The following is a 25,814-nucleotide window of genomic DNA, read 5'->3' on the forward strand; positions in this document are numbered from 1 at the left end:
TTTTTATACAAACTTTCAACATTTTATGTCAAATTTAAACGATTTGTATTTTAATTTAACGTTCATTTTGAAAGAATCATACTAATGTAATATGGTATTTTCACCATAATTATTTTTACTTTTACTTTTTAACTTAGTGTTGTTTCAAATTAATTATCTAGTTCCTATAAAAAACCTTATAAAAGATCTTATTTAATTATTTAGTACTGTAAAATATTTTTTTCTTAGTATTAATCATCAAGTATCATTTATATTACAGTATTTTATCGTTTCAAAAATATTATATTAATTCCCTCGAGAACTTTTCATTTTTACTTGGTTCATGAAATTACATAATTATAAATATTCTTTAATTAAAATTTTGGCGTTGTGGTGAATAATTTATTAAAGAATGACATTGTTTTTGATGAAGAATTTTTTTATAAAATGCCTTGTATATGATGCGCTTATTTCTCATTAAAAAATATTGCCATGATTTTTTTTCAATAAATCATTTACTACAGTAAATGCTTAACCTTAACTGTTTCTCAAAATTTATATTTATTGTTTATTAAAAAAATTTAGCTCATATATTATTTAATATTTTTAATTGTCTTTGAAAAGCTTTATTTTATTCAAATATGTTGTCAATAATACATATATTGATGCGAAGTTGAGAAGGTATTAATTTTACCATGATGTGTTTATTTATTTTTTTATATTTTTTTTGTGTCTGTTACTACTTTTTCAGATTTTACTGAACCGATTTTTCTCAACGATACGTCAAAAGATTAAAACCGTATCTAGTTGAAAACATTAACCTCAAACATTAAAAATTTTCCTCTTGTTCTCCGTAAATGGTGTAAATCCCCCAAAAAATCACGATTTTTAAAATTGTCAAATTTCGACATTTTTTTAACTTCTTTTTCTAAAAACTTTCATAACTTATTGAAAAATGAACAAATATAATTTTTTTATATTGTAATCTTAAGTAATTCCCTTTTATTTGATATAATATTTTTGAAAATCTGACCCTTAACCAACTGCCCACAGAGGTTCAAAATAGTAATTTTTTTACAAAACTCAACTTTTTCAACTTAAGTTATAAAAATGTTTTAGAAATATTGTGTTCTTAAAACATATGTCAAATTAAAGCTTATGTTACGTACTATAAATAAAAAAAAATTGTCCCGGCTATGTGCATATGATAGTCGAAGTAGAACAAAAATTAGGAGATAATTTTGCTTTTGGAATAATCCATACACTTCTTAATTTTAACACTATCTACAGATTTACATTGAAGTGTTTCTTTAATAATGTTTTTAATAACTGTCAGATATCATCTACACTTTTCCTACTATGCCTCGTCCACACTGTGCCTCGACCCCACTGTGCTACCGTTTTCTAGTTTAAACATGAAAATGACAAGTTATTTAATTTTACTAAGTTTAATTTTTTATACTGAATTTTAATAATCAAAATATATTGAATTAATTTACGTTAATCTGTTTGTATAGTTCATTGAATATTGAATATTCATACTAAAAGCATATAATTTTAACTTTATATTAATAGTTCAGTATATTTATTTCAAATTAGGTGAATCTAGGGAAAAATGAAAATTGTGCCTAAAAAAATAACAAATTGTAGTTATTAAGTAAAAATGTATTAGATATGTTTGATTATATGTATGTTCTTTAATAAAAAATTATATTTACTGTGAAATGGTAAATATCTATAATATGCTAAAATTAAATTTTAACTTTAATTATATTTTATGCTATTGCAAATATCTATTTTCTATTTTCAAATAATATTTCAAATCGAAATTTTAGTGTTTCAATATAAGTGTAATTTTTTTAAAGAACTTCATTCAGTTAATAATTTTGTTCATGTAAATTCAAACAATTAAATCTTATTTTAAAAATGATAGTCGAAGCAAAATAAAATTATAAAATTATTTTTGCTATAAGAAAATACTTTCAATTGTTCCAATATTAATAATTGTTTTGATATACTGGGTTAGCTGGATTTATAACAGCGGTGAAACTAGAATAACTACTGTGATTTACCCGAGCAAAAGATAATCATACATATCTTTTAATTTTATGGCTTCATCTTTTATGTTTCCATTAAGTGTTTATTATGAAAAAAAGTTAAAAGTTAAAAACATAGTGGTAAAATTGTAACAATAAATCAGGTAGGTGAATTTTTTAATCTAGCATATCAATTAGTAGCTATAGTTAATGGTTCTAAACAACTAGTGTTAGCAGCCCCTATAACCTAATAACTTTTTATGGTGACTAATTTAAATCATCTAAGACTACAAATATATTATTGGTTGATATTCAAATTATATTAACTCTTACGTGCCTCATGATGAATCTAAAACTATTGAAGAAGTCTCGGACCCAAAATGAAAGGAAAAGTAAAACAATGGTTATTGCAGATACTTCGTACGAAAGAAATAAAAAATAATTCATCTGTCACAAATAAAATTAAAAAAGTTGTTAACACAATATTCTTTAAAACAAGAAACGAAACATAAAAACCTTACTCAATTTTATCATCCGAAGAAAAAGATAAGATATTAAGTTACTCAATACGATAGCAATAATAAATTGAAAATAAGCCCAAAATTTTTTAAAAAATATTGTTGGAGTTCTATTGAAACAGCAAACTCATTAAAAAGAAATATTAAAAACAATAATATTTTTTTTATTACCTTAACAGTCATAAGACATTGGTTGTTTGAGCAAAATATTTTGTTTAATTATTATATGTAAAAAAGAATTTGTATGATGTTTAACTAAATTATAATTTTATTTTATTAAATTCATGCTTACTACAAGTATTTTAATATTATTTGTTTTTAATACTTTTTAGAACAAGAAATTTTATTACATTGAATAATTTAAATAAAAGATGATAATTTTGTGGTATATTTTAATTAAATTTCTTTATTATGGAGCAGAATGAAAAATTTTCCATAGTTAAAAAGTCATAATTTATTTATATGCAATACTTAAAAACAAAATTTTGGTTGATAAAACTACTTGTAACTAATCTATGATTAAATGGTGTTGATTTTATCTCTTTAACTCTCTAATAAGAATTAATTTATGACTATTCAACCCTTAAGAATGTCTGTTTTGCTCTACATTTCCCTAACTGCATTACCATTACTTATACTGATATTTCTTGTTACTCAAAACTCTTACAGTTTTATTGAAATCTTTTTTTTTCTATACAATTTTTTTACTTGTGTTATCCTAAATATCACCAAGACTGAATGATTGGCACATCTGAAATTTACATTAATACTCTAAGGAAATTATTAAATCTGTCACATAGAAAAATGTTTTTTTTTCAAATAATTCGACTTATGATACGTCAAAAAAGATGCTTCCAGGTATTTCATATTGTATGAATAATTTATTTCCTTGCTATATAATGTCTTTAGCCAAAACACTACCAAATATAATACTTAATGAACTTATTAATTTATTAAATTAACCAAATTTAAATAAAAATATATTTACAGTAACTACGTAATAAAAAATTGATGCATCATCCACATTAATATTTTGTGCTGTATTCATAAAAGAAACCCTTTTAACGATATATACATAATAACACATAAGGATTTATTATTATAGTTACTTATGTTTTATATAATGTATACTAATGAAATAAAATATAAATATAAATGTATATAATGTATATATTTAATTCGTTATGACATTTTAATTAATATTATATGAGAATTTTTTTCAATAATTAATTTATGGTTTAAGTAATAAATATATAATCCGTTTAGTTAACTGAATTCTCTTTAAATTTTTCACAGTATTAATACTGATTTTCAAAAAATGAACATTATTGATATCATAATATTTTGTGCATTTTCTTCGTCGTTAAATTCATTAACATCTATTTTATTGTTTATAAAATTTTAGAAAATTTATTAAGTCTACGTAAATTTAAATCATGTTTATATTAGTTGTTCGTTCTGTTATTTATAATTAATTTTAATATAAAATGAAAATAAATTAGTAAAAATATTCCACGTGAAAGGGAAGTGTTTTAAAATACGAGTACTTATATTCGTTAAAAAAAGAGAATTGTTAGTTTTTTATTTACTCAAAAATGTTTAATTTAATTAATAATAGAAAACTATATTCAAACTATTTAAATTACTCTAGTGTATACTTTAAGTAGTATTAAAAATATGAATATTTGATGCCATTAAACTTGTACGTAAATTGCGTGTAAAACTTTTGAATTACGGTAAATTACATTTTATGTTTTATTTTCAACACCACGTTTTGTTTATTTTTATTTTTTAACTTACAAAATGAGTGTATAAACAGTTATTTTTATGAAAAATATAGAACGAGTTAAACATTATTCATTTTGTTCAAAATGAATAAATAGTTATTCTCATCAGGTTAAAATTGTGTTTACTACAATAGTAATTTAAAACAAAATCTATATACTTTTAAAATTACTGTTTCAGTGAGTTTCTCGTAAACTAATTGATATTATAAAATATTTGATACCTATAAAAGTTAATTATATATTTTTTGACTTATAAAAATTGGCAAGCAATTATTCAACCAATAATGATATCTAAATTGCCAATTTTTCAATGAAACAATGTCTAGTACTGTTCAATTATACTTTCTCATATAATATGATTTCTATTTTTTTTTTTATATGAGATAAAAATGTATAAAATGAACTAATTTGTATGTGTATTCAGACGAAAATGTGGAAATTATATCTTTTTTCAATTAATCCATAAATAATATTGTATAATATTGAATAATATAAGTATCCAGTCAGTGTACATTTACCAATTAGTTGTAAATTTTCTAAACTCTTGTAATAATATAATCTTGCATTTTTTACCTAATTCATTAAAAACATTATAAAATTTACTTACTTCAGTTTGACGAACGTTAAAAATAAAATTCATTCTCTTGTAAAAACTAAGGAAATTAATCTGTGACACAACTCTTATGGAAATCACTATATATTATTATTTTTATTTTATTATATACAAAATTTCATATATTATAGTGGTTCATTGAAAATCTATAGATCACAACTTGTTTTCAATGAGTTTTTACCATAATATTATTAATTTCTTTATTTTAGAAACACAAATGTAAACTGTATGCAAATATTTTCAAAATAAAATTATTCAATTATAGTTTTTTGTAATATTTATTGTTTTATGTATTTTACAAAGGACTTCAGATAAGTTTATTGAATTTACATTGTTATTAAACAGTAAATTGGTTAGTTATTGTAATATCCGAACTATCTCTGCTTTTAAGTATAAAATCAATACTTGAGAATAAAATGCAATAGTAGTAAATATACTTACTAAATACTAGTAAATAGAAATAGTTTTTCAAAATTTCTATTGTGTGAACGAGAATTTTCTATTTAATTTGTGTACCCTAGATAAATCACCTGTGCACGCTTAGTTCATCAATCTTCGAATCAGACGTTATAAGTCGTATGCTAAGTGAACCAAAAGAATTTCTTGATTTTTCCAAATTATGTAAATATTATACTTGTTATTTATATTTTGATGATTTATTACTATTACTATACTAGCTCGATATACAGGAACAAGTATAGTAATACTAGGCCGTTTGTAATCAAAAATAATATTACAGTTTTTTTAAATTTTACGCTAAAATTGTAATTAGTTTCAAGACTCCCAAAAAACATTTTCAGTATGTCTGATTGTGGATTGTCAACTTCTCTTTGCTATTTGCATTACCTAAAGGCGATGCAAATAAACTTAATGTATACTTTGAGTTTATTTTTTTTATCTCTTTTTTTTTGCATCAAGTTTTATGGCCAAAGTACAAATAAAACAATTTTATTTGGCACTTCTTTTATACTAATTTTAAGATAAGGAAAAAATAAGTAAACATTACAAAATCCAACTTAATTTTGAATGTATTTACAGTATTGTAAGGCCAAATTTATATTCGGGGTAATAAAATCTGATAAGAAATGCTTGTTCATTTTATTAAGACTGCTTCGTTTTAATTTATATCAGAATGTAAAAAACTATTATTTTATTATCATTAATTTTTTTGAAATTTGAGTAAAATTTACTTAAAATAATATGATACTAATATATTCGATCCCCAGACTGCTAAGAAAATTTTTTTGTGATTTTTTCATTAGTGGTGTGTGGTGTCTAGTGTAAGTCGTCCATAATTGGCTTAGCCAAGAACCATTTAACATGTGAAAGAGAGCCATCACCTTCTGTAGCATGTTAAGTTCAAGAAATAAAAGGATGTAAAACTGATCATTTATTTATTCTATTTAAGAAAAATTACATAAAATTGGTGTTTTTATTGTTTATCTATTTACAATAAAATTTTACATTATTTGATTATCGCATGCTCACTTACTTAAAGTGTATTTAAGTATACGTTATAGTTTAATTACAAAAACGGTTTCTTTGAAATTCGTTGTGTACTCGATACTTCTTCTTTTTTAATTATTAAAAGCTTCTGTTGAAGTTTCATTTAGTTTCTAAAATAATTTCGTAAGATTTCAAACTTTAAATATTGAATTTTTAAGTGATTTAGAAATACCATTTGTATAAGTTTTACTTTGTTCACTGCAGAATTCAGTTATTGTGAATAGTTCTTTAATACAGGTAAAATAAAAAAAAACTTATGATGATATAAAAAATAACGAAAATTGTCACGAAGTATTAAATTAAAATTTTCATTATATAACAAACATGTTTTAAACTTCTATTTAACAGTGCATTATTTTATTTTTTAATATTTAATTTTATATTATTTTTAAAAATTATAGAATTTTTATGAAACTTTTATAAACCATTTGTATTTTAGAAAATAAATTTTTTTTTGTTTTAATTAGTGTTTAATTTCAATTACCTATTAAATATTTGTTTATAATTGTACATCACATTTATAATTGTAATTATATTTTATTGCATTTTACCTTTAAAAAAATTTAATTTTACAAATATCCAATAAAAAATGTCAATTATTATTTATGGCCTCGTTCAGATATTGTACAGAGATCTCTTTGGTGTGATATGTACGCATTTAACATCGCATTCCAACGGTCCATATAATTTTAGTTGGGTGACCCATTTGGTCTATGGTTTGGTTATTGCATTTCTTATGTCATTTACTCGAATAACTATTTAATACTACTTTTATACTATTTGCTTCAACTCTGAATGTTCTCTTACTCATGTCAATTTTTGGTGTCAGTCATTATAGATTTTAAGTTCTTTTTTCTATGGTTGCAGTAATATAAATTGTATGTTATTTTTGAATTATCTATGAAATTCCTAATACTCCTTAGTTTATATGCCTATCCGTATTTTTATATTTCAAATATGAACTCTGTAACATTGTCGTCCTATGAATTACATATTTTCAGAATTTAAATAAAGAGATACTGAAAAGTTATCCGGTTACTTAATTATGTTTTATTTACATCCTGATAGCATTTGTTTATATAATGAGCTTTGACTTAATTTTTATAAAATGTATATTGGGGGAACATAGTAGATTGTGTGATAGGTTTCAACTGTGTAAAACTGTTGTATATATTTTTTAAAAGGCGTCCGTAATATTTGTCGAGTTGACGACTAACGGATTGCAAAACTTCCATTGGTTCAATGTTTATAGAAGCATCAGTTCAAAGTTTATATTATAATTGTACATATTTATTGATTAGTATTTCGCTCATTAATTGATTGCTAAGACCTACTAATATTAGATTATGTGTTATTTATATTAAAACAATAGCAATGAAAATAAAAAGAGACATCAGTGCACAACAAATCTGATTTATTAATGTTATTTATTTAAATTTTACCTATTGCAAAAATTTAGCAAAGATTAGATCTAAACTAAATCTAAATATTGCCTCGGAATTAAAATACTGCTCCTTAAATTTTATCAAATTTATTATGTGTGATTATTGCACTACGATTTTCGATGTAATTGTATGTGCTGTAGCATAATTAAAATAATAAAGTAAAAAACTGCTCTTTCCGTTATTTATATTTACAAATATTAATCGTTTTGTATAATTTTTTATTTCAGGAACAAGAGCAAGGAGGTGACATTCAGCATGGTGAAACAGATGAGTTTTATCATACAGCTCCTCCTGGCCCTGCGAGTCATAGCCAACAATCCATTAGGCGCAGAGGTGGCATTTCTGCTGAACACGTATCAGAAGAAGAAGCCACTAGCTATGTTAAAAAAGTAAGATTTCATTGGATTTTTTTTTCATTAGCCAATATCAATATTTATTAAGTTAATTAAGAAAATGTATGAAAGATCTAGTGCTTTTTATTAAAGTTTGTCAATATTTTTCGTTTTGTTATAACTCTCAGAAATACAATGGTCCAAATGAAACTTTGATGCAGTAAACTAGGGACATTAAGCTTTCTTTTAGTATAATTTTTATGGAAATTCAATGAAAAACCTAAGTACGGAAAGAGTTTGAAAGACACCACCTACACAAATAAATTATTTCCTTGAAATAATTACAAATATACAAATTATTGTGAAATATAATAGATTCACATCGAAACGATTTTTTTGTTAGTGATGATAATTACTGTCAGATATCATTTATATTTGTCTCATGGCACGACCCCTCTGTGTTTGTTTTTTTATTTAAAGAAACGAAAAGTAAATTATAATAAAAGTAACTTTTATTGGAAATCAAAGTTGTATTGACATCTTACGGTTTCTTGGACATTTAAATGAAAAAAAAATCATATTCATGAAACAAGAACTTTATGCTTAACTTTTTCGAAGATGAGAAAAAACCAAAATCAATTTACAGTAGTTTGGAAAAGAAAAATATTAAAACTACTTATTGATTTGAAATCAGATAAAAAATACTTCATTCCTAACTATTAAACACAATTTATTTTCATTTAAATCCATTTTTAAAAGAAATAAATCTTTATGAAAGGATCTATTTTTATATTCCCGTCGCTGATATCAATATATGAAAAATTTCAATTTTTCAACTCAAAGATATGTCGATTGAAAGTTTGTGTACTCGACTAATATTTTTAAAAATTTGAGCCTAATCTTTGTAAAAAATCCAGTTGGATTTTATATAAAGAAGCATTTTTATAAATAGTTTTAAAATATCTGCAATTCTTCAATAATACGTCTTATTGAAGTATTAAAAGAAGCCAGTCTGAATATTTATTCGTTCATGCTTTGGATACTATATTAGCTCAGTACACCTTGATAGTTATAACAAATTGTTTTTTTGTATAAGAAATGACTAATCCTGAATATATGAAAAAATTATAATTGTATCAAAACATAAAGTAGGTAATAGTAAACGTCTTTCATCTAACTTGAAACTTATTCGATTAATTAAAACTTCCAGCACCAGTCAAAACTATAACTATAGAAACTAAATGTCTTGGTTTTGTTCGCACATAATTTACACTTAAAATCATAAGTTGCAATGCTCATTATGAAAGGTCCAACGTTATTGTTGATGGTATTTGTTATGTACATTGTATAATTTAATGTCGGCTAAAAGTATCAAAGGAATATTATGTCATTGAGATTTTCTTAATTTAAATAGTGCCGTTAGAAATGGGTATATATTATACATTGTACGTTAAAGCGACTTTAATTAACTCGTTTTTGATCCTATCCGTCTCTACAACATGAAGTCTATTATTGTTCTTGTTGACGGGTACCAAGACATTGCGGCTTAACGAACTTTTATAATAAACCTAACACAGTCGAGAATGTCTAATTTTAATTACCAAAAGAAGGATAAAACAGCAAAAACGTTCTAATATTTAATTGAGTAATGTTTTTTCGAAAGTTTTTCGATTGATTTTGATGGTGAAATCGAAATTTAACAGACGCCCGTAGTTTTACTTTATCTTCAATAAACTTGTATTTTATCTTGGCCTTTATTTTTCTCTTCTGAAATGTTACTTAATAAGCTTAAAGAACGGAAGTCTACCTTTTATTATTGTATTTTTTTCTTTAGTCGACCCTCGGAATTATTATTATTTGTTTTTCATCTTGAACGAGTTCGGAACACTCACGATAAAAATTACTATCACGTACGTGATCAATGATTGATGAAAGGTTGCCAAAAATCTTACTCGTGACTCTATTCAGTAGATTTAATTTCATGTGTATTACGTACTTGAATATCATAAAGCTCTAGACAACCTCTCTCCTAGTTTCACACACGATCGTTCTTTAAAACTTAATGTTAATAACGTCAGTCATAATCTAAAAGGGCCTCACGTGCAATTATAAATTCAAATTCTACACAATATCTATAGACTCCAAGTCTTTATGTAACAATAGTTGGTCATTTGAATAAAACACAATATATAATTGTGAATGTTAAGATATTTTATACCTCAAAATATTGGTGATAAAATATCGATTTTGTTTTTGTTTCATGATAAATTTATTACGGTGTTATCATTAAAATTTAAAAGCATTCGTTATGTTGAATTGTAGGGAAAAGCTTAAAAAAGTGTCTAGATTATTTTTAGCTTTTTAAAAATTAATATGTATTTAATATCTAAAATTAAAATTTACTGTTTTAATTTACTAATTTGAAATAAATTTCCGTTCAAATAATTTAATACTTCGTACAAACGGTAAACAGTATTTTTTAAATTTTAATTGCATTAATTTAGATCACTAGTTGTATTAATAAATTTTCATTTCAGGTGGTACCCAAAGATTACAAAACGATGGCTGCCTTATCAAAAGCGATAGCCAAAAACATTTTGTTTTCTCACCTAGACGAAAATGAACGATCGGACATATTCGATGCCATGTTCCCAGTCACGTTCCTACAGGGTGAATCGATTATACAACAAGGTGACCAGGGTGATAACTTCTATGTAATTGACGTTGGCGAAGTAGAGGTTTGATAATTTAGAATATAAAATAATTAGCGATCAAAATTACATTTCACAATCGCTATAGTTTTGTGTTTGTAGCTCATTGAAAAAATTATTGTAAATAATAACTATAGAAATTATTTCATAGGTGTATGTCAACTCTGAACTGGTGACAGTTATTGGCGAAGGCGGTAGTTTTGGCGAACTTGCTCTTATCCACGGGACGCCTCGTGCTGCAACAGTACGTGCTAAAACTGACGTAAAGCTCTGGGGCTTAGATCGAGACAGTTACAGGAGGATACTCATGGGATCGACTATCAGAAAGAGAAAAATGTATGAGGAATTCTTGTCACGCGTCTCTATACTAGGTAAAGAGTAACACTAGTGTATATTTGGTTGCCTATAATTTATGTTCGAGTTAAGTCACGTATAATGAATGTTAATACAAACACCCCTGATCATTAACTCTCTTGTAACCCAAATAACGTCTCTGTTATAAATCAAATGCAAGTTAATCAAATAGAGATTAACGGATTATCATTTATCGCGGTCAGTACCGCGTAATTTTGACCATAAAGCTCTTTTAATAATATACAAAATATTAATTAAATTCATTTACAAAATCATTTCAACATAAATAATATTTTGTGCAATTATATTGAAATACTATTAAATTAAGTTAGAAAATTGTAAGTTATATTTTTAAAATTAATTAATCCAGTCAAAATAATTCTTTCGAAAACACAATATGTTCTGGAATTTTTAAATGTGATTTTCTATATTTTTATAAATCACATTTTCAAATGTTATTAAATTTTCTAGTTATCTGCAAGTTGTTTCAAATACGTAAGTCTAAATATTTTGTTCAGATGGCTAGAACATAATTCTTATTATTCTAGTTAATTCGTATATTAGGTTTTGTGTAGTTGAATTACAATAAGCCTAACTCTATATATTTTTTTGTATTTTATGCTTCGTTCGGTATTTGAATGTTTAATTTTGTATAAGGATTATTTAATAAACAGTTAAATTAAATATTGGGACATTTAATTGTATTGGAAGTAGAGGTTTGCATGATTCAAATTTTCATGAACCACACCGAAACATTCTGAAAAATTAAAAAGACCTTATCTAACTATTATGTGAAATAAAGATTATATCGGGCCGAATCATATAAAAATTTTAAATGGTCCTAATTAACCCGGACTGTAAGATTAAAATTTTGACCAAACCAAATCGAACCGGTTCAAATAAAAATTAAAAGAAACAAGCGGAAATATTAAATAAAATAAACTTTGGGACCGGACCGAATCGTTACAAATAAACGAAAATTAAAACTGACTAAACAACGCCTAATTGAAATTAACTCTACATATTAAAATATTGTTATCATATTACATTTCTAAAAAACATTTTTTACTATAGGGTTTTAAATTTAAAACAAAATTAATTAGTATTCGAAATTATTCTTCACAAAAATATCTAAGTTTACTCAGAAATAAACTTGACTATAAAATTATATAATGATTTAATAACAATTACAAAAAAATTTAATCTTGAAATATTATTAGTTATTTAAAAAAAATCAATATATAAAATAAAATATTTTATTTATTACTATTTTATTTTATCTATTTTTTAAATAATTAAACTCTCATTTTATCAGAAAAAAAAATACTTGTATAATTTTAGCTATTAATTGTTTCTTTGTTTGGTAATAAAATAATGAAGCTAGATGACGTCGTTTTAAATTTGTCGTACTTAATTTTATTTTATCTAACAATGAAATAAGGTTAGCATAAATGTAACTTTATTTATTAACACGAGAGTAATTCTTTAAATACATTATTTTAAACGGTACCTGAAAAAAAAATATTGTAATATTTTTGAAGTGCAATAACAGTCATTACATGTCTAAACATAATTATAGAAAAACCATTTTTGTTAAAAATTTAACAAACGATTGACAGTTCTAAGAAAACAATGTATTATACTCCGTGATTAAGTATTCCTGGAAATGCTGTTCGAACGTGGGTTAATTATCATGTTAAACTATTCAGCTTGAGTGTGACATTAATTATATTCATTTTTAGTGAGCGTTAAAAACGTTTACTATCAGAAATCAAATTGAACGTATTAGTGGGGTACAATTTAAACCAAAATTATGTTTGTTTTTTAATTTCATTTGCATGGTTTAACTATAAACAACAATATACTTTAGTCTTTGTACAATAACCATGGACACATTTTCTCAATTCGATAACAAACTAGGGCTATACCAATCTTTGGTCACATTTAAAATGTTTACATAACCAATAATTACAATAATAATTAAAATAGACCAAAGAAATAACGTAATAACTAATTGTTATAACATTTTAATATATAAAAGTTTGAACAGTAACTCTTCTTATTTAAACCTAATAAATTTTTAACAAATTTTTGTTTACTTGTCATTTAAAATTATGAATAATTTCTAGAAAATGTTATCTATTATCGACGAATTCGTTAAATAATTCTATACTCGTTATATTGTTAGATTGCGTTAACGATTTTGATCTCTTATTTAATAAACGTAAGTAACAAGAGATTTTTGTTTCAGGTTACACGAAAAACCTAATATAGCATCTTTTCCATTCAGCATCTGCTGAATTATTAAACAGTTTATTACTCACAACTGTATTTGACTAAGATTCTGTGTTTACGTTAGCTAAACTATTAAATAATAGTGTTCAGTAACCTTGTGAAAAGATAATTGTTTACAATTAAACTCAAAATATTACATTAACTGGGTTTTTATATATTGATCCATTTTAGCTCGCATGACATTTGGTTCGATTACTAAATTTAAAAATATGATTATCATTTAATTGGTGTGCGTTATTTTTTAGTTTCTATTTATTAATAATTATTAATGTATTATCTAAATTACTTACAGAGAGTCTTGATAAATGGGAGAGACTGACCGTAGCCGATGCTTTAGAACCCGTCTCTTTTGACGATGGCGAAACTATTGTCAGGCAAGGCGAACAGGGAGACGATTTTTATATAATCGTCGAAGGAACGGCACTAGTCTTACAACAAAGAGTAGAAGGCGAAACTATGATAGAAGTAGGCCGGCTGGCGCCATCTGATTACTTTGGTATGTACATTTATATACTAGTAATTAAACAAGGCTCTGAAAATAATGGGTTTACGTTGAGGAATCGGTTTAAAAGTGTTAACAGCTATAGTAACGTTTAATTTTTTGGTGGTGTGTATATCTTAATGACACTATTCAAGTTGAAGATAATATTAAACAATTAAAAATTGATCCTGTGAAAAAATTTACAGGATCATAGACGCAATTTGGGGTCCAGAGAAGCGTAGATTCTTATTTTATATCAACACCTCCCACCAAAAAAAAAAAAATTATAAAAATAAAATGTTAATAAAAATAAATTTTAAGGGGAGAAATTAAGTTAAATCCCCCGAAAATGTTTTCAAAATTACGTCTTTGCAATGTATTATTAAAACATACCCTATACTTTAATTTAAACTATAGTTATAATAGTTATATAATAATAGTAGCAAGTTTTTAAATATTTTTTAACAAAAAAGGAACGAAAAAGGAATTTTCCGCTCAAATTTACGTATTATTATCAATTCGTAAAAATTAATCCTAAGATTAATTTGTAACAATTTTTAACACTTATTTCTTCTACATTAGCCCTAACCTGGAGCCTGAATGTAGACTTTTTTATCTCTGGAATATATTTTATTTAAGAAGATGTCTTGTTATTGCTATTTCTTGGGATGATTTATACGGTGATTTACTGTTTACTTCCGTATCACAGTATAGCCACCAATCATACAGTTCCCATATCTGCTGGCTACTGTTTGATGGGTAACTGTATCTACTATTTTAGGTCTTCTACACCCACATCCAATATTATAGTAGCTGCTGCTCTACTACAAGTTCCTTTTGGTCTATTTTAACCCCGTCCAACCGGTGTGCATTTGAGCTTTATCTACTTAATTTAGTTACCAATAACAAGTCAGTTCCTCATTAGACCTTTTTTATATCAGCTGTATGTATCTGTACAATTTTCATTCTAATTTCAGTCATATTATTTTAATTAAAGTCCTTACACTTCTTATATTTGAACAATACTCCAAATTTAATGAAAATCAGCAACTGACTCGCCCGAATAATCTAGTTACCCTAGAAAATCGGGTTAAAGATTTTAGACACCCTATCTTTCAGTTTTCAAAAAAAGGTTTCTCTACTCTTTATTGGTCTTGTTGGCTTCTATCAATGCGACGAAATTCGTCTTCACTACAACTATGTTCTCATAAAAATTCTAGTTTTGAAAATCGGATGCCTCTGTACTCTTTTCAACATTTGAGCTTTCCCATAATGTCATCTTGGTCTTTCTGCTCGGCTTCAACCTCTTTGGTATAGATTCCGTCGTTAATTTTATTTTGGTAAAAAAAAATTAGAAATTTCTAATTTTTTTCATAAATTAAATATGATTTAAAAACATATTAAATTTATCTACCTAGTAAAACTAAAATCTAAATTATTTTTCGTTTTATATAATATTGTTTTATGATGTTTCAGGTGAAATTGCACTATTACTGGATCGTCCTCGTGCTGCTACCGTCATCGCCAATGGACCTCTGAAGTGCGTTAAACTGGACCGAGCTAGGTAATAACACATTGTTAATAATATGCTTAACATAAAAGAACTTTTTATTACCCCAATGGACTATTTTCCGTTTATATATCGATGCATTATCAAACAATTTTTACAAATATTTTAATTTTTTATCTTAGATAATTCAAGTTCAATTAATAATTTATAAATAAAAAAAAATGTTTTAATAAAATGTAGCTCTTATATTTATATATACCAATTAATGTTAAGTTATTTGTTCAACTTAACCAAAATGATTAAATCCAATTATAGCTTAAAATTTACTATAATAAAAAGAGGAAAAAGACAATAACTTTCAACGTTTAATCAAGTTGAAACGTTTCAACTTCTTCGCCATTTAAGTAGAAGCACTTCAATTGTAACATGAATCATGAGTTTCTTAAGGTGTATAATAACAAAATTAATTAAATTCTCATTTAATTAGAACGCAACCAAAATGGATGGAAAACATTTTAATGCAGATAACAATGATGTTTTTTTTTCAAATAAAATTGTTGTAACTTATTTACTTAAATTTTTTACTTAATAAATATAATTATAATGATAATATTAAATGGAATTCATCCTAATCGGAGTGATGTTAAATTTATGTATAATTGTAAAATTACTCTTATTATATACATTTTAGTAAAAATTAAAAAAAAAAATATTTTTACATATGAAAGTTTAATACTAAAATCATGAAAAAATTTTTATTTTATTTATGAATTTAATTGATAAAATTAAATTTATATGTTTTGTATAAACTATGGCATAATACGAAAATATAGCTTATTATATACAGTAGTTTATATTGTATACGATACATTATATACCAACAGTATATAATCAATTGGTATAAAATCATAAATTGAGTATTTTATTATGTACAAAATATACATATTTTAATTCAGTTTTTCAATAGTTTCTTTTGTCAGATATTTTAAAACTTAATACTTATTTTATTTTATTTCATATAGGGTATCAACTATAATATTACACCAAATCGACACTCACGATAAAAGTTATTATTTTAAATGCAACGTTAATTTTTAATATTATTTTTTAACTATAATTCATTTTATTTTATATTTAATTAAATTTAAGCTGATATCAATTTTTTTAATTTTTTTGCTACTTTCTAATGCAATTTTTTTATTTTGAAAGAAAACAAAATTACTCTTAAAGATCATCTATATACTATAAAGTTTAAAAGATGTAATTTTTTTGAAATTCAAAATTTCTAAGTTTTGCAACTCACTATTTTAGATTTGTTTACCTGAATACCCTCAAAACTAAATATAAATTTTTTTAATTATTCCAAATAATAAATAATTATGAATATAAATTGTTGAAATACAATCTTATTAAATTAAAAAATATCATCTTTCAGCTTCATGATTCTATCAGAAATCTCATTATTTTTAATTATATTACTCTCCAGAATATTTACAAGTAAAATTATAAATTAATTATTACCCATTACTACAAAAACTGCAATTAAATAAACATTTGTTTACATAAAATAATTTTTTTTTAATTGTTATATACAAAATTTCAAATAGAAACTACGGGGAAATGGCCTAACCTTCCAATTTGTCTTAACAAATGTTATCTTGGTTTTTACACAATTATAAAATCCATTGTTATCAATCATCAATTAGCTAAAAATTATATTTATTTGAATTATTATTACATTAATGCATAATTAATGTTAAGAGTGTTAATTTTTTTACTTTATTAAAAGTGTATTTTTGTTGCAGGTTTGAAAGAGTATTAGGCCCGTGTGCAGACATCCTAAAAAGAAATATCACACAATATAACAGCTTTGTGTCGTTGTCTGTGTAGAAACCTGAGATTGTTTTATGTAAACAAATAATAATTATTACGATTGTTTTAGCCAAAACTATTGTTTGTTAAATTTAATTATTATTATTTTTATTTGTTTTTCATTGCCGTGTTGCATACTATTAAAAAGTTGTTTAATATAAATCAAATTTTTCAAAAATGTAATATTAAGTTACTGTTAACGTGCTATTATTAATATTATTAACTATTATAAATGTAAAAAATTGTAAAAAAAATCTAAAAATTCATAATACATTGTAACATATTGAGTCATTTTAAATTAAGTTAGGTATTTAAGGTAATTGCTGTTAGTCTCGACCGTTTTTATATATACATTATCTCAAGTGTAGTAATTTCATTATTATAATTAATAAATTATTGTTTAAAATGAAAATTTTCTTCCCGTATATTTTGTTACATATTGAACTGATAATGTTATAATCAATTTTTAAAGATTGTCGCCACTGAAAATGTCAAGTCGAAAATTGATAATTGATTATCGTATTGCGTTGAAATTTTTGTGCCTATTTTCTCTTATTTGCTGACATAGCTTCAGGTCGGTTAAAGGGTTAATGGTTTTACATAAATTAATATTTATACATAATTATATTTATATACTTGTATATTTATTTTTTGTATACAATTACGTACAGTTGACTTTTACATTTAAATAAATTACATATAAATGTTTGGCAATGAAAATATTTTAATTGTTTTATTCGGTTAAATAATTTTCTAATTATAGTTTAGACATGATTTTAATGTATTATAATTGTCATTTTACTATGTTTTTGTTTTATTTTTTTATCAAATCCATACTCTTGAAAAAAAATGTATAAATTAAGCACTTTATTGAGTTGTTAAAAAAATATCTTTTTTTTTTTTTAATATTCTCTTTATTTGTATATTTACAGTCTATACAATGCCTACTATAAATAATTTGTTAAAGTACTTGATCAAATGTATAGGATGAATGAGTAGTTCACATTAGAACTGCTTTACAATAAAAGTAAAGAATTTGTTAGTTAAAGTTATATAAATTTAAATATTTTTTTTTATATTTATCCCTTTAGTTGATATGTATAAGTCTCTACGCCACGTGTGTTTAAGACGTCGCGTTAGGTTGCTTGGAAGTGCGTTGATGCTAAGTTGTACTTAAAACGTCCATTTAAAAAATACATAAAAGCAGTGGTGGCTCGTGGGTGCTGGTTGTGGGGATGTGACTTTAAATATAATACCGCTAGTTATAGGTATAAAAAAACCCATTACAGAGGGGTCGTGGCATAGTGGGGACGTTGTATAGTTGGGTCCAGTATAGATTTAATCTTACAGTGAATAAAATCACCATCATAAGAAACGCTTCCATTCAAATCTGTAGATAGTGTTTAATTCTAAGAAATTGATGGATAATTACAAAAGCAACATTAACTTATATTTCCTTAATTATGTCCAGATCAGTAATTCTTTTAATTATATATTATATAATTTTTAAAATTAATTGTTTTCAAATTATTATTGATTTTGATTTTTAACATGTTTAAAGGTAATCATTTTGAATCTACTTTTTTTTGTCCTTTAAAGTGAAAGTTTTAATAAAAAAAAAATGAATTTATTACCATAACTTTTCGCTCAACTTACAAGTTTGAAATTGGCATTATTAAATAGAAAAAAATGAAATTGTTAAGATTAATATGCAATTAGGAAATTTTATAATTACTATTTACAGTACATTTATCAGAAAAGTTCGATTTTTTTTACATTTTTATCGTAATAGATCACTTAAATGAAAATCATAATAATCATTTCTAATTAACTTTTGGTATTTAAAAAGATTCTACTATTGAAATATTTAGAACTTAATTAATTTTAATGATTATATATCTAAAAAAACCAACAAAAAAAAAGTTTTTAAAAAGATTTACTCAATTGAGCGTATTATAAAATTTGATTATATTTGATTTGAAAATTTTATTCTAACTCAAAAAAAAATGCAAAATATTAAAATATTTAAGGTTTTAGTATAAAAAAAAATTATGTTGTACATAACTATTTAAAAAATTATGTTGTTGATTTTTGAAATAGTTATGGAAGTTAAAAAAAAAAAGTGAAAAAAATGACAAAATTTATCGATTTTTAAATTTGTAATTTTTTTGGATATTTCACCCATTTGCGGGAAACGAGGGAAAATTTTTCAATTTTTAAGGGTAATGTCTTCAACTAGATACGATTTGTGATCTTTTGACGTATTATTGAAAGAAATCGGTCCAGTGAGAGCTGAGAAAAAGTGGCAACAGACAAAAAAAAAATATAAATTAAAAAAAAAAACACATAGTAAAATTAATACATTCTCAGCTTCGCATCGATGCTAAAAGTTGTCAAATTAAATATAATAAAATGAAGCACAATACACATATTATTATTTTAATGGTCGCAGTAGAAAATAGAAATGAAAATAATAATAATAACAGCGATTATACTATTACAGCAAACGAATAATGACGATCGTACACGTATTAATTCTAAAAAAAGTCCATACACCGCTCGTGTGTGCAGGCGTACCTGCTTATACTGAGGCAAACAACTTTAATTTTCGCACACGACAAATGTATTATAACTATTTTACCATTTAAAAAATAGCATTTTTAAAAAAATGTAGAATTAAGAACATACAATTAATAATCTTCTTTTAATTAATTTTAGGAGATAGTGCGATCGTCCCGTCGTCCAAGCCACGAGTCGCCACTGCATAAAAGATTATTGTTCGATTGTTCATATTCTGGAATCTTAAAAAAGCGAGAAAATAATTCTTATCATAAATATTCTTTATTAATAAAAATTCACAATGAGAGACTCTAATAATTTATATTATTGTATTGTTTTTTGAAATACGTGTCAAACAGAAGTCTGAATGTGTTAAACTTTTCATGGATTGTTTTGTTATTTAAAACGTTTATAGATACATTCATGGCCATTTTCAAAGCGATAGTTACAACCACAAACCTATCGGACTCTGCAAAGAGATCGCACAGAATAAAATCGTGCCCAGGGTGGAATTTGGGTACTAAATACTCAGAATGAAAATAATTATGTGATAATAATACATTATTTTTCATAAAAACATGGAATTGCATGACAGGAAAATATAAAATCTATGTTTAATTAAGCAATACATTTTATTATCAAAGTATCATACAATACGGGGCGTGGTGTGGTGCGGTAGTCACACTAGTTGTTGACAAAACTCTAGTGTTGAGTCGCGCCTACCGCCGTAGGTGAACGGATGGGTGACCATGCGTGCGCTTCTACGGTGGCGAAAAAGCACCATGTTCCCTGTGCAGAAGGCGACGGGAAACCACTGCTTTTAAATTACCCCAGGACATACCAATCCAATTGGTATTAACCAACTTAACGTTTGTAAAAAAAAAAAAAAAAAATCATACAATAATGATACAAATATAACAAATTCAGTGAATAGATTCGAAAAATTGTATGAACAGCAAATAATAGTAAATGTATTATAATAATTTCAAAATTGCACAAATAATATAAAAACATGAAAATTCTTGTTAATAATATTACTTGTTAATCTAAATTATAGAAATTATGGTATAAATGAAATCTTATTTACTAGTAAAGATCCTAAAATTTCGATGTTGTATTGATTAAAATAGAAGCCAATAACTTTATTTTTTTAACAAAGTAATTTTATTATAAATGAATGGAACAATGTGTTAATAATTTTTAAAACTAAGAACGCATCAACAATTTGTGACATGGTTTATTTTAAATTACATAGTAAGCCATCACTTAATATTTTCAATAAGATAAATCTTTTTTTATTTTTATCAAAATTTAATTGCATACGTATTTTAAAATAATCACAGTGCTTTAATTAATAATAATTAAATAATAATAATTATTCACAGAATAATTAAGAAATAAATCTTTTATCACTTAATAAGAATGAATTATAACATATATATTTATATTTATCATAGTAGCTAACTAATAAATGAACAAAAAAAAAATATGACAAATAAAATACAACTAACTTTTTAAATTTATTTCTACAAGAAAAGAAATGAAATCAATCAATGTTAAATGTGAATGACCACCTAAGAAAAAATAATATTTTGATTTTTGAATATTTCATACAAATTATTACTTTCTTTTTGAATTTTTTAATTAGCTTACCAATCTAATAAAATTTTGTAACTCTTGTATTAATCAAATTTCAATCGGCTAGTAAGGATACTTCATTTTAGATGTTTTATTTATTAATGTAAAAACGATACTAGACGACTTTTAAATAAATAATTTTATTTATCGATTATTATGAAATAAATCTAACTATCCATAAATAATAATGAAATATACCCACGTTATATTATTAACCTTAATTGCTAAGTTGACAATTCAAGAGGAAAAATATGATAAGGGGTATCCAATTAACTTTTTAAATAAATTCACATAAAATGGCGAACAGTTATAACTATATTTAAAAACGTTAAAAGTGACGAGGTTCAAAAATTAATTTCAACAAAGATAATTGGATAACATTTTTATTTGTTAATACATTTCTCTAATCCCAAGGTGTCTATTATGAATCCTCATATTAGAGTATTAAATTAAATCAATAAATAAAAATCGTGTTACACCATAAAAATAAAAGTTAACTGAATGACTAAATTATTTTAATTTATTTAAAATATTTTATGTAAAGTACATAAAAATATATAAAATATTTACAGATACCTAATTTTATTATTATATAAAATAAAATTTATTTAAAATCCATTTTTTGTGGTAAAAAACATTGAAATTGTTTTAAACTTCCAAATCATGAACATAAAAAGTTGTTTTTGTTTCTTTATCATATGAAAAGCCTAGATTAAAATACTCTTCAGTAGTTTTATTGTTAATATAATTTCTTAAGTTATGTTCTATATATTCAAAGTAAGTAAAATTTTCAAATTCTTTTTTTTCTTTTTTGGTATATTCGAATTTTAAAAAATTGAGAAAATCAAGATCAAATTTACTAATCTTTTGACTTTGCAGAATTTCATACAAATTACTCTCATCATTGTATTTGAAACTAAATACTTTATCAATATTCATCATATATTTTTCATCATTTTTTTCACTTTTTACTTGGTTTACCAGTGTAATAAAATTTTGTAAGTCTTCTAAAATAAATGCGTTGGTTTTGATTTCTAACAAATTTATTAGGAACTTTATTGCACTGATATAACGTATTATAAGTTGTTTGGAAATGACAATACTTGATTTTAATAATTCCACACAATGTGGGAAATCTCTTGTATCTTTATACGAACTACAGTCACAACGTATTTCTGTTAAATGATGTACGATCCATGCAAAACTAATAGTGTACTCTCTATTAATAAGCAATATTGTTTTTCTTCAACATTCTTATTATTGACAATGGCGCCTTTATAACAATTTTTTTTATCAAACAATAGTTCATCAGTATTAATTACTTCATTGTTTTTGTGGTCTATCACTGGTCTTTTTGCAACATTCCATTTGCTACTTTGTAAAAATGAGTTTAAAAATTGAATTGTAAATTTTTTATCTTTTTGGTTTGGCTGACCATTAGTTGCTAAAGATAATAAGAAAAATATGAACATACTAGAATACTTCATTTTTATTAGGTGATAGAAGATTTATATCGTAATTATTAAAAACACTGTTATTATTTTAAAATATGTATGCCATGCAATTAAATTTTGATAAAAATACAAAAATATATCTTATTGAAAATATAACTAGTTTATTAAGTGTTAGCGTACTATGTAATGTAAAATAAACCACGTCACAAATTATTAATATGTTCTTAATTTTAAAAACTATTAACAGTGTGTCTCATTCATTCATAATAAATTTACTCGGTTAAAAAAATTATATTTATTCGTTTGTGTTTTAAAAAATACATCAAACTTTAAGTATCTTTACTAGCTAAATAAAATATCATTAATTCAAGAATTTTTATAATTTTATTTAAAAATATTTTTATTAACTAGCAATTTCCAATTTTTATATTATTTACTCCTATAAAACTATTGATCAACATTTTTATATAATTATTTTACTTATAAATGCATCATGCAATTAAATGAATTTAATGTAATAATTATATATATTTATTTACAGTTGATCTTGATATTATTTTTCTAATGTTTTCACCAAATTTATTAAATTTTATAGAAATATGATATGATACTTTTTTAAAATAAACTCTTTTTGTTTAAGTGTTTATTTGAATGAAATAAAATATTAGTTTTATAAACAATTACTTTGTCTTAATTATTTTTAACAAAAATAAATAGTGTATTATAATTTGAGATTATATTATATAATTACTTTAATTCCTTCAAAAAAAAAAAAAACAATGTAGTAAAACAATGAAAAAAATCAAGTAATTGTTGCTAATTTTTGAGATATTCTTGTATTTTTTATATTAATAGCCAAATTATTCATTATGAAATTATCAAATGTGTGGCTATAGTTTTTTGAAATTTGTCATTGACAGCATTAATATTTTAGCAACCATGCGAGGCTATGAAGGTATTAATTTAACTATGTGTTTTATTTTTGTGCCTATTGCCACTTTGTCTCAGCTCTAATTGGACCGATATCTTTCAGCGATACGCTAAAAGATCACAAATCGTATTTAGTTGAAGTCGTTGGCTTAAAAATTAAAAAAAATTTCTCTCTTTTCCCATAATTGGGGGAAATCTCTAAAAAATTACAATTTTAAAAATTAGTAATATTCGAAATTTTTTCAAAAATGAACAAATCATAATAATTTTAAATACATACTTTAGGTATTTTTCTTTTTCATGATATTATTTTTTTTTTAAATTTGTGTTTAATTTCTTAGTGAGGAGATTAATTAGAATAATAACAATAATAAAAATAAATAATTTATATGTTTATAAAAATGATAATTAAACTGTTAATTATTGTTTTTTAATGACTATTTATAGTTCTAAAATTCTCAGATTAAAATGTAATCATTTTTACTCCTTAGCAAGCATATCTTGTAGTGTAAGCCATAAGCTTTAAGAATATATAAATTTTGTTTGCGTGTGCTAGCGAAAAGATTTATTAAAATTAAGTTTTTTAGTAATATTAAAAGGTTAAAATAAGTTAATTTTCAACATTTTTAACCAGTATTCTAGCGAATATTAGATCAACGTAATTAAAATCATGCAAAGATCTAGTGACTCTACCTCGGCAAGGGTTTTATTGTTTTGAAATTTAAGCAGCATATTTAATAAAATATATCTTTTGTTAGGGGTCCGTTTAATAATTGGGGATCTTGGTCAAAATCAAGAAGTGGAAGCTTCCTGGCGTCTGCCCAAATAATCTCCTTAATTGAATTTTAATTATCTGAATGAGACACAGGCAATCGTGTACCTTAGTACTTAGTTATATATAGATTATATAATGAAGTTAAAATAATTTTTAATTTCAGTGACAAAATTCAGTAAAGTTATATTTTAAGTGTTTAGTAGATAAAAGTTACATGGAGTGCACAACTCGTCCAACATGAATCCTAATACAGTTGGTTAATAGGTATATATAAGTGAGACGTATTTGGTCGGTTACGATGACAATTGGCGATAGACGAGCTGTTGAATGAAACAAGACTAAAAGAATAAGATAAAAGTGATAGTATTGAAAACTATATTTATAACGGCCACTCAAACATAATTTATTAGTTTGACGAGAGTATTTTCAAAATGTTGAAAAGTTGATGTGATTATAACTATAATTTTTTTTTTTTTGAAACATAAACACAGTGTTTTTATATTCGCTGCAAAGTTAAAAGTTTTACTTTGATGTGTATTTTTATTTGTGTGTCTGTTGCTTGACACACGAATAAAAATACTTTTTTTCAGCTCTCACTGGTTCGATTTTTTCCAATTGATCACAAATATATCTAGTAACACGACTTACGTCGCAATAATGTAGTGGACACTGGTTTCGTTTTTTAATAAGCAACAACAGGTAATTTGAAATCAAACGAACCGAAAAGACGTACACGGTTAATGAAAAGTTTCGCATAATATCGCGGCACTTTCGCTGGCGTCGGAAACGGTAAGCGGGCGCGGACAGGTTCGTCAAGTGCGGACAACTGGAAAAAGACTCGACGTATCATTCAAGGCGGATATTCGTCGGCCGTGTGGCACTTGCTGGACTTTGCACCGTGGCGTATGGCACGCGGAGTTGGTCAGTCAAATATCTCAGTAGGACGACGGCTAATAAAAGTGGTACGGTACGCGGGGCATTGTTTATCGCTAAGCGGCGCGGGCCGTATCATAGCAAAA

The 25,814-nt window shown here is 24.6% G+C and overlaps 1 protein-coding gene across 2 annotated transcripts in view; it reads left to right on the top strand.

Moving 5' to 3' along the window:
• The window catches only part of LOC126906821 (cAMP-dependent protein kinase type I regulatory subunit), a 56,944-nt gene extending 38,701 nt beyond the window's left edge, over positions 1 to 18,243 (top strand). For both annotated transcript variants that reach the window (XM_050687698.1, XM_050687699.1), the window contains exons 2-7: positions 8,112 to 8,273; positions 10,754 to 10,954; positions 11,079 to 11,298; positions 13,869 to 14,072; positions 15,534 to 15,621; positions 17,373 to 18,243. In XM_050687698.1, coding sequence (XP_050543655.1) covers positions 8,112 to 8,273; positions 10,754 to 10,954; positions 11,079 to 11,298; positions 13,869 to 14,072; positions 15,534 to 15,621; positions 17,373 to 17,457 — 960 coding nt within the window. In that variant the 3' untranslated portion in view covers positions 17,458 to 18,243. The remainder of the gene's footprint in view (positions 1 to 8,111; positions 8,274 to 10,753; positions 10,955 to 11,078; positions 11,299 to 13,868; positions 14,073 to 15,533; positions 15,622 to 17,372) is intronic.
• The last annotated feature ends 7,571 nt before the right edge of the window (positions 18,244 to 25,814 follow it).

The sequence above is a fragment of the Daktulosphaira vitifoliae genome, unplaced genomic scaffold (genome assembly GCF_025091365.1).
Source record: "Daktulosphaira vitifoliae isolate Bord-2020 unplaced genomic scaffold, ASM2509136v1 Scaffold_5, whole genome shotgun sequence".
Classification (NCBI taxonomy): domain Eukaryota; kingdom Metazoa; phylum Arthropoda; class Insecta; order Hemiptera; family Phylloxeridae; genus Daktulosphaira; species Daktulosphaira vitifoliae.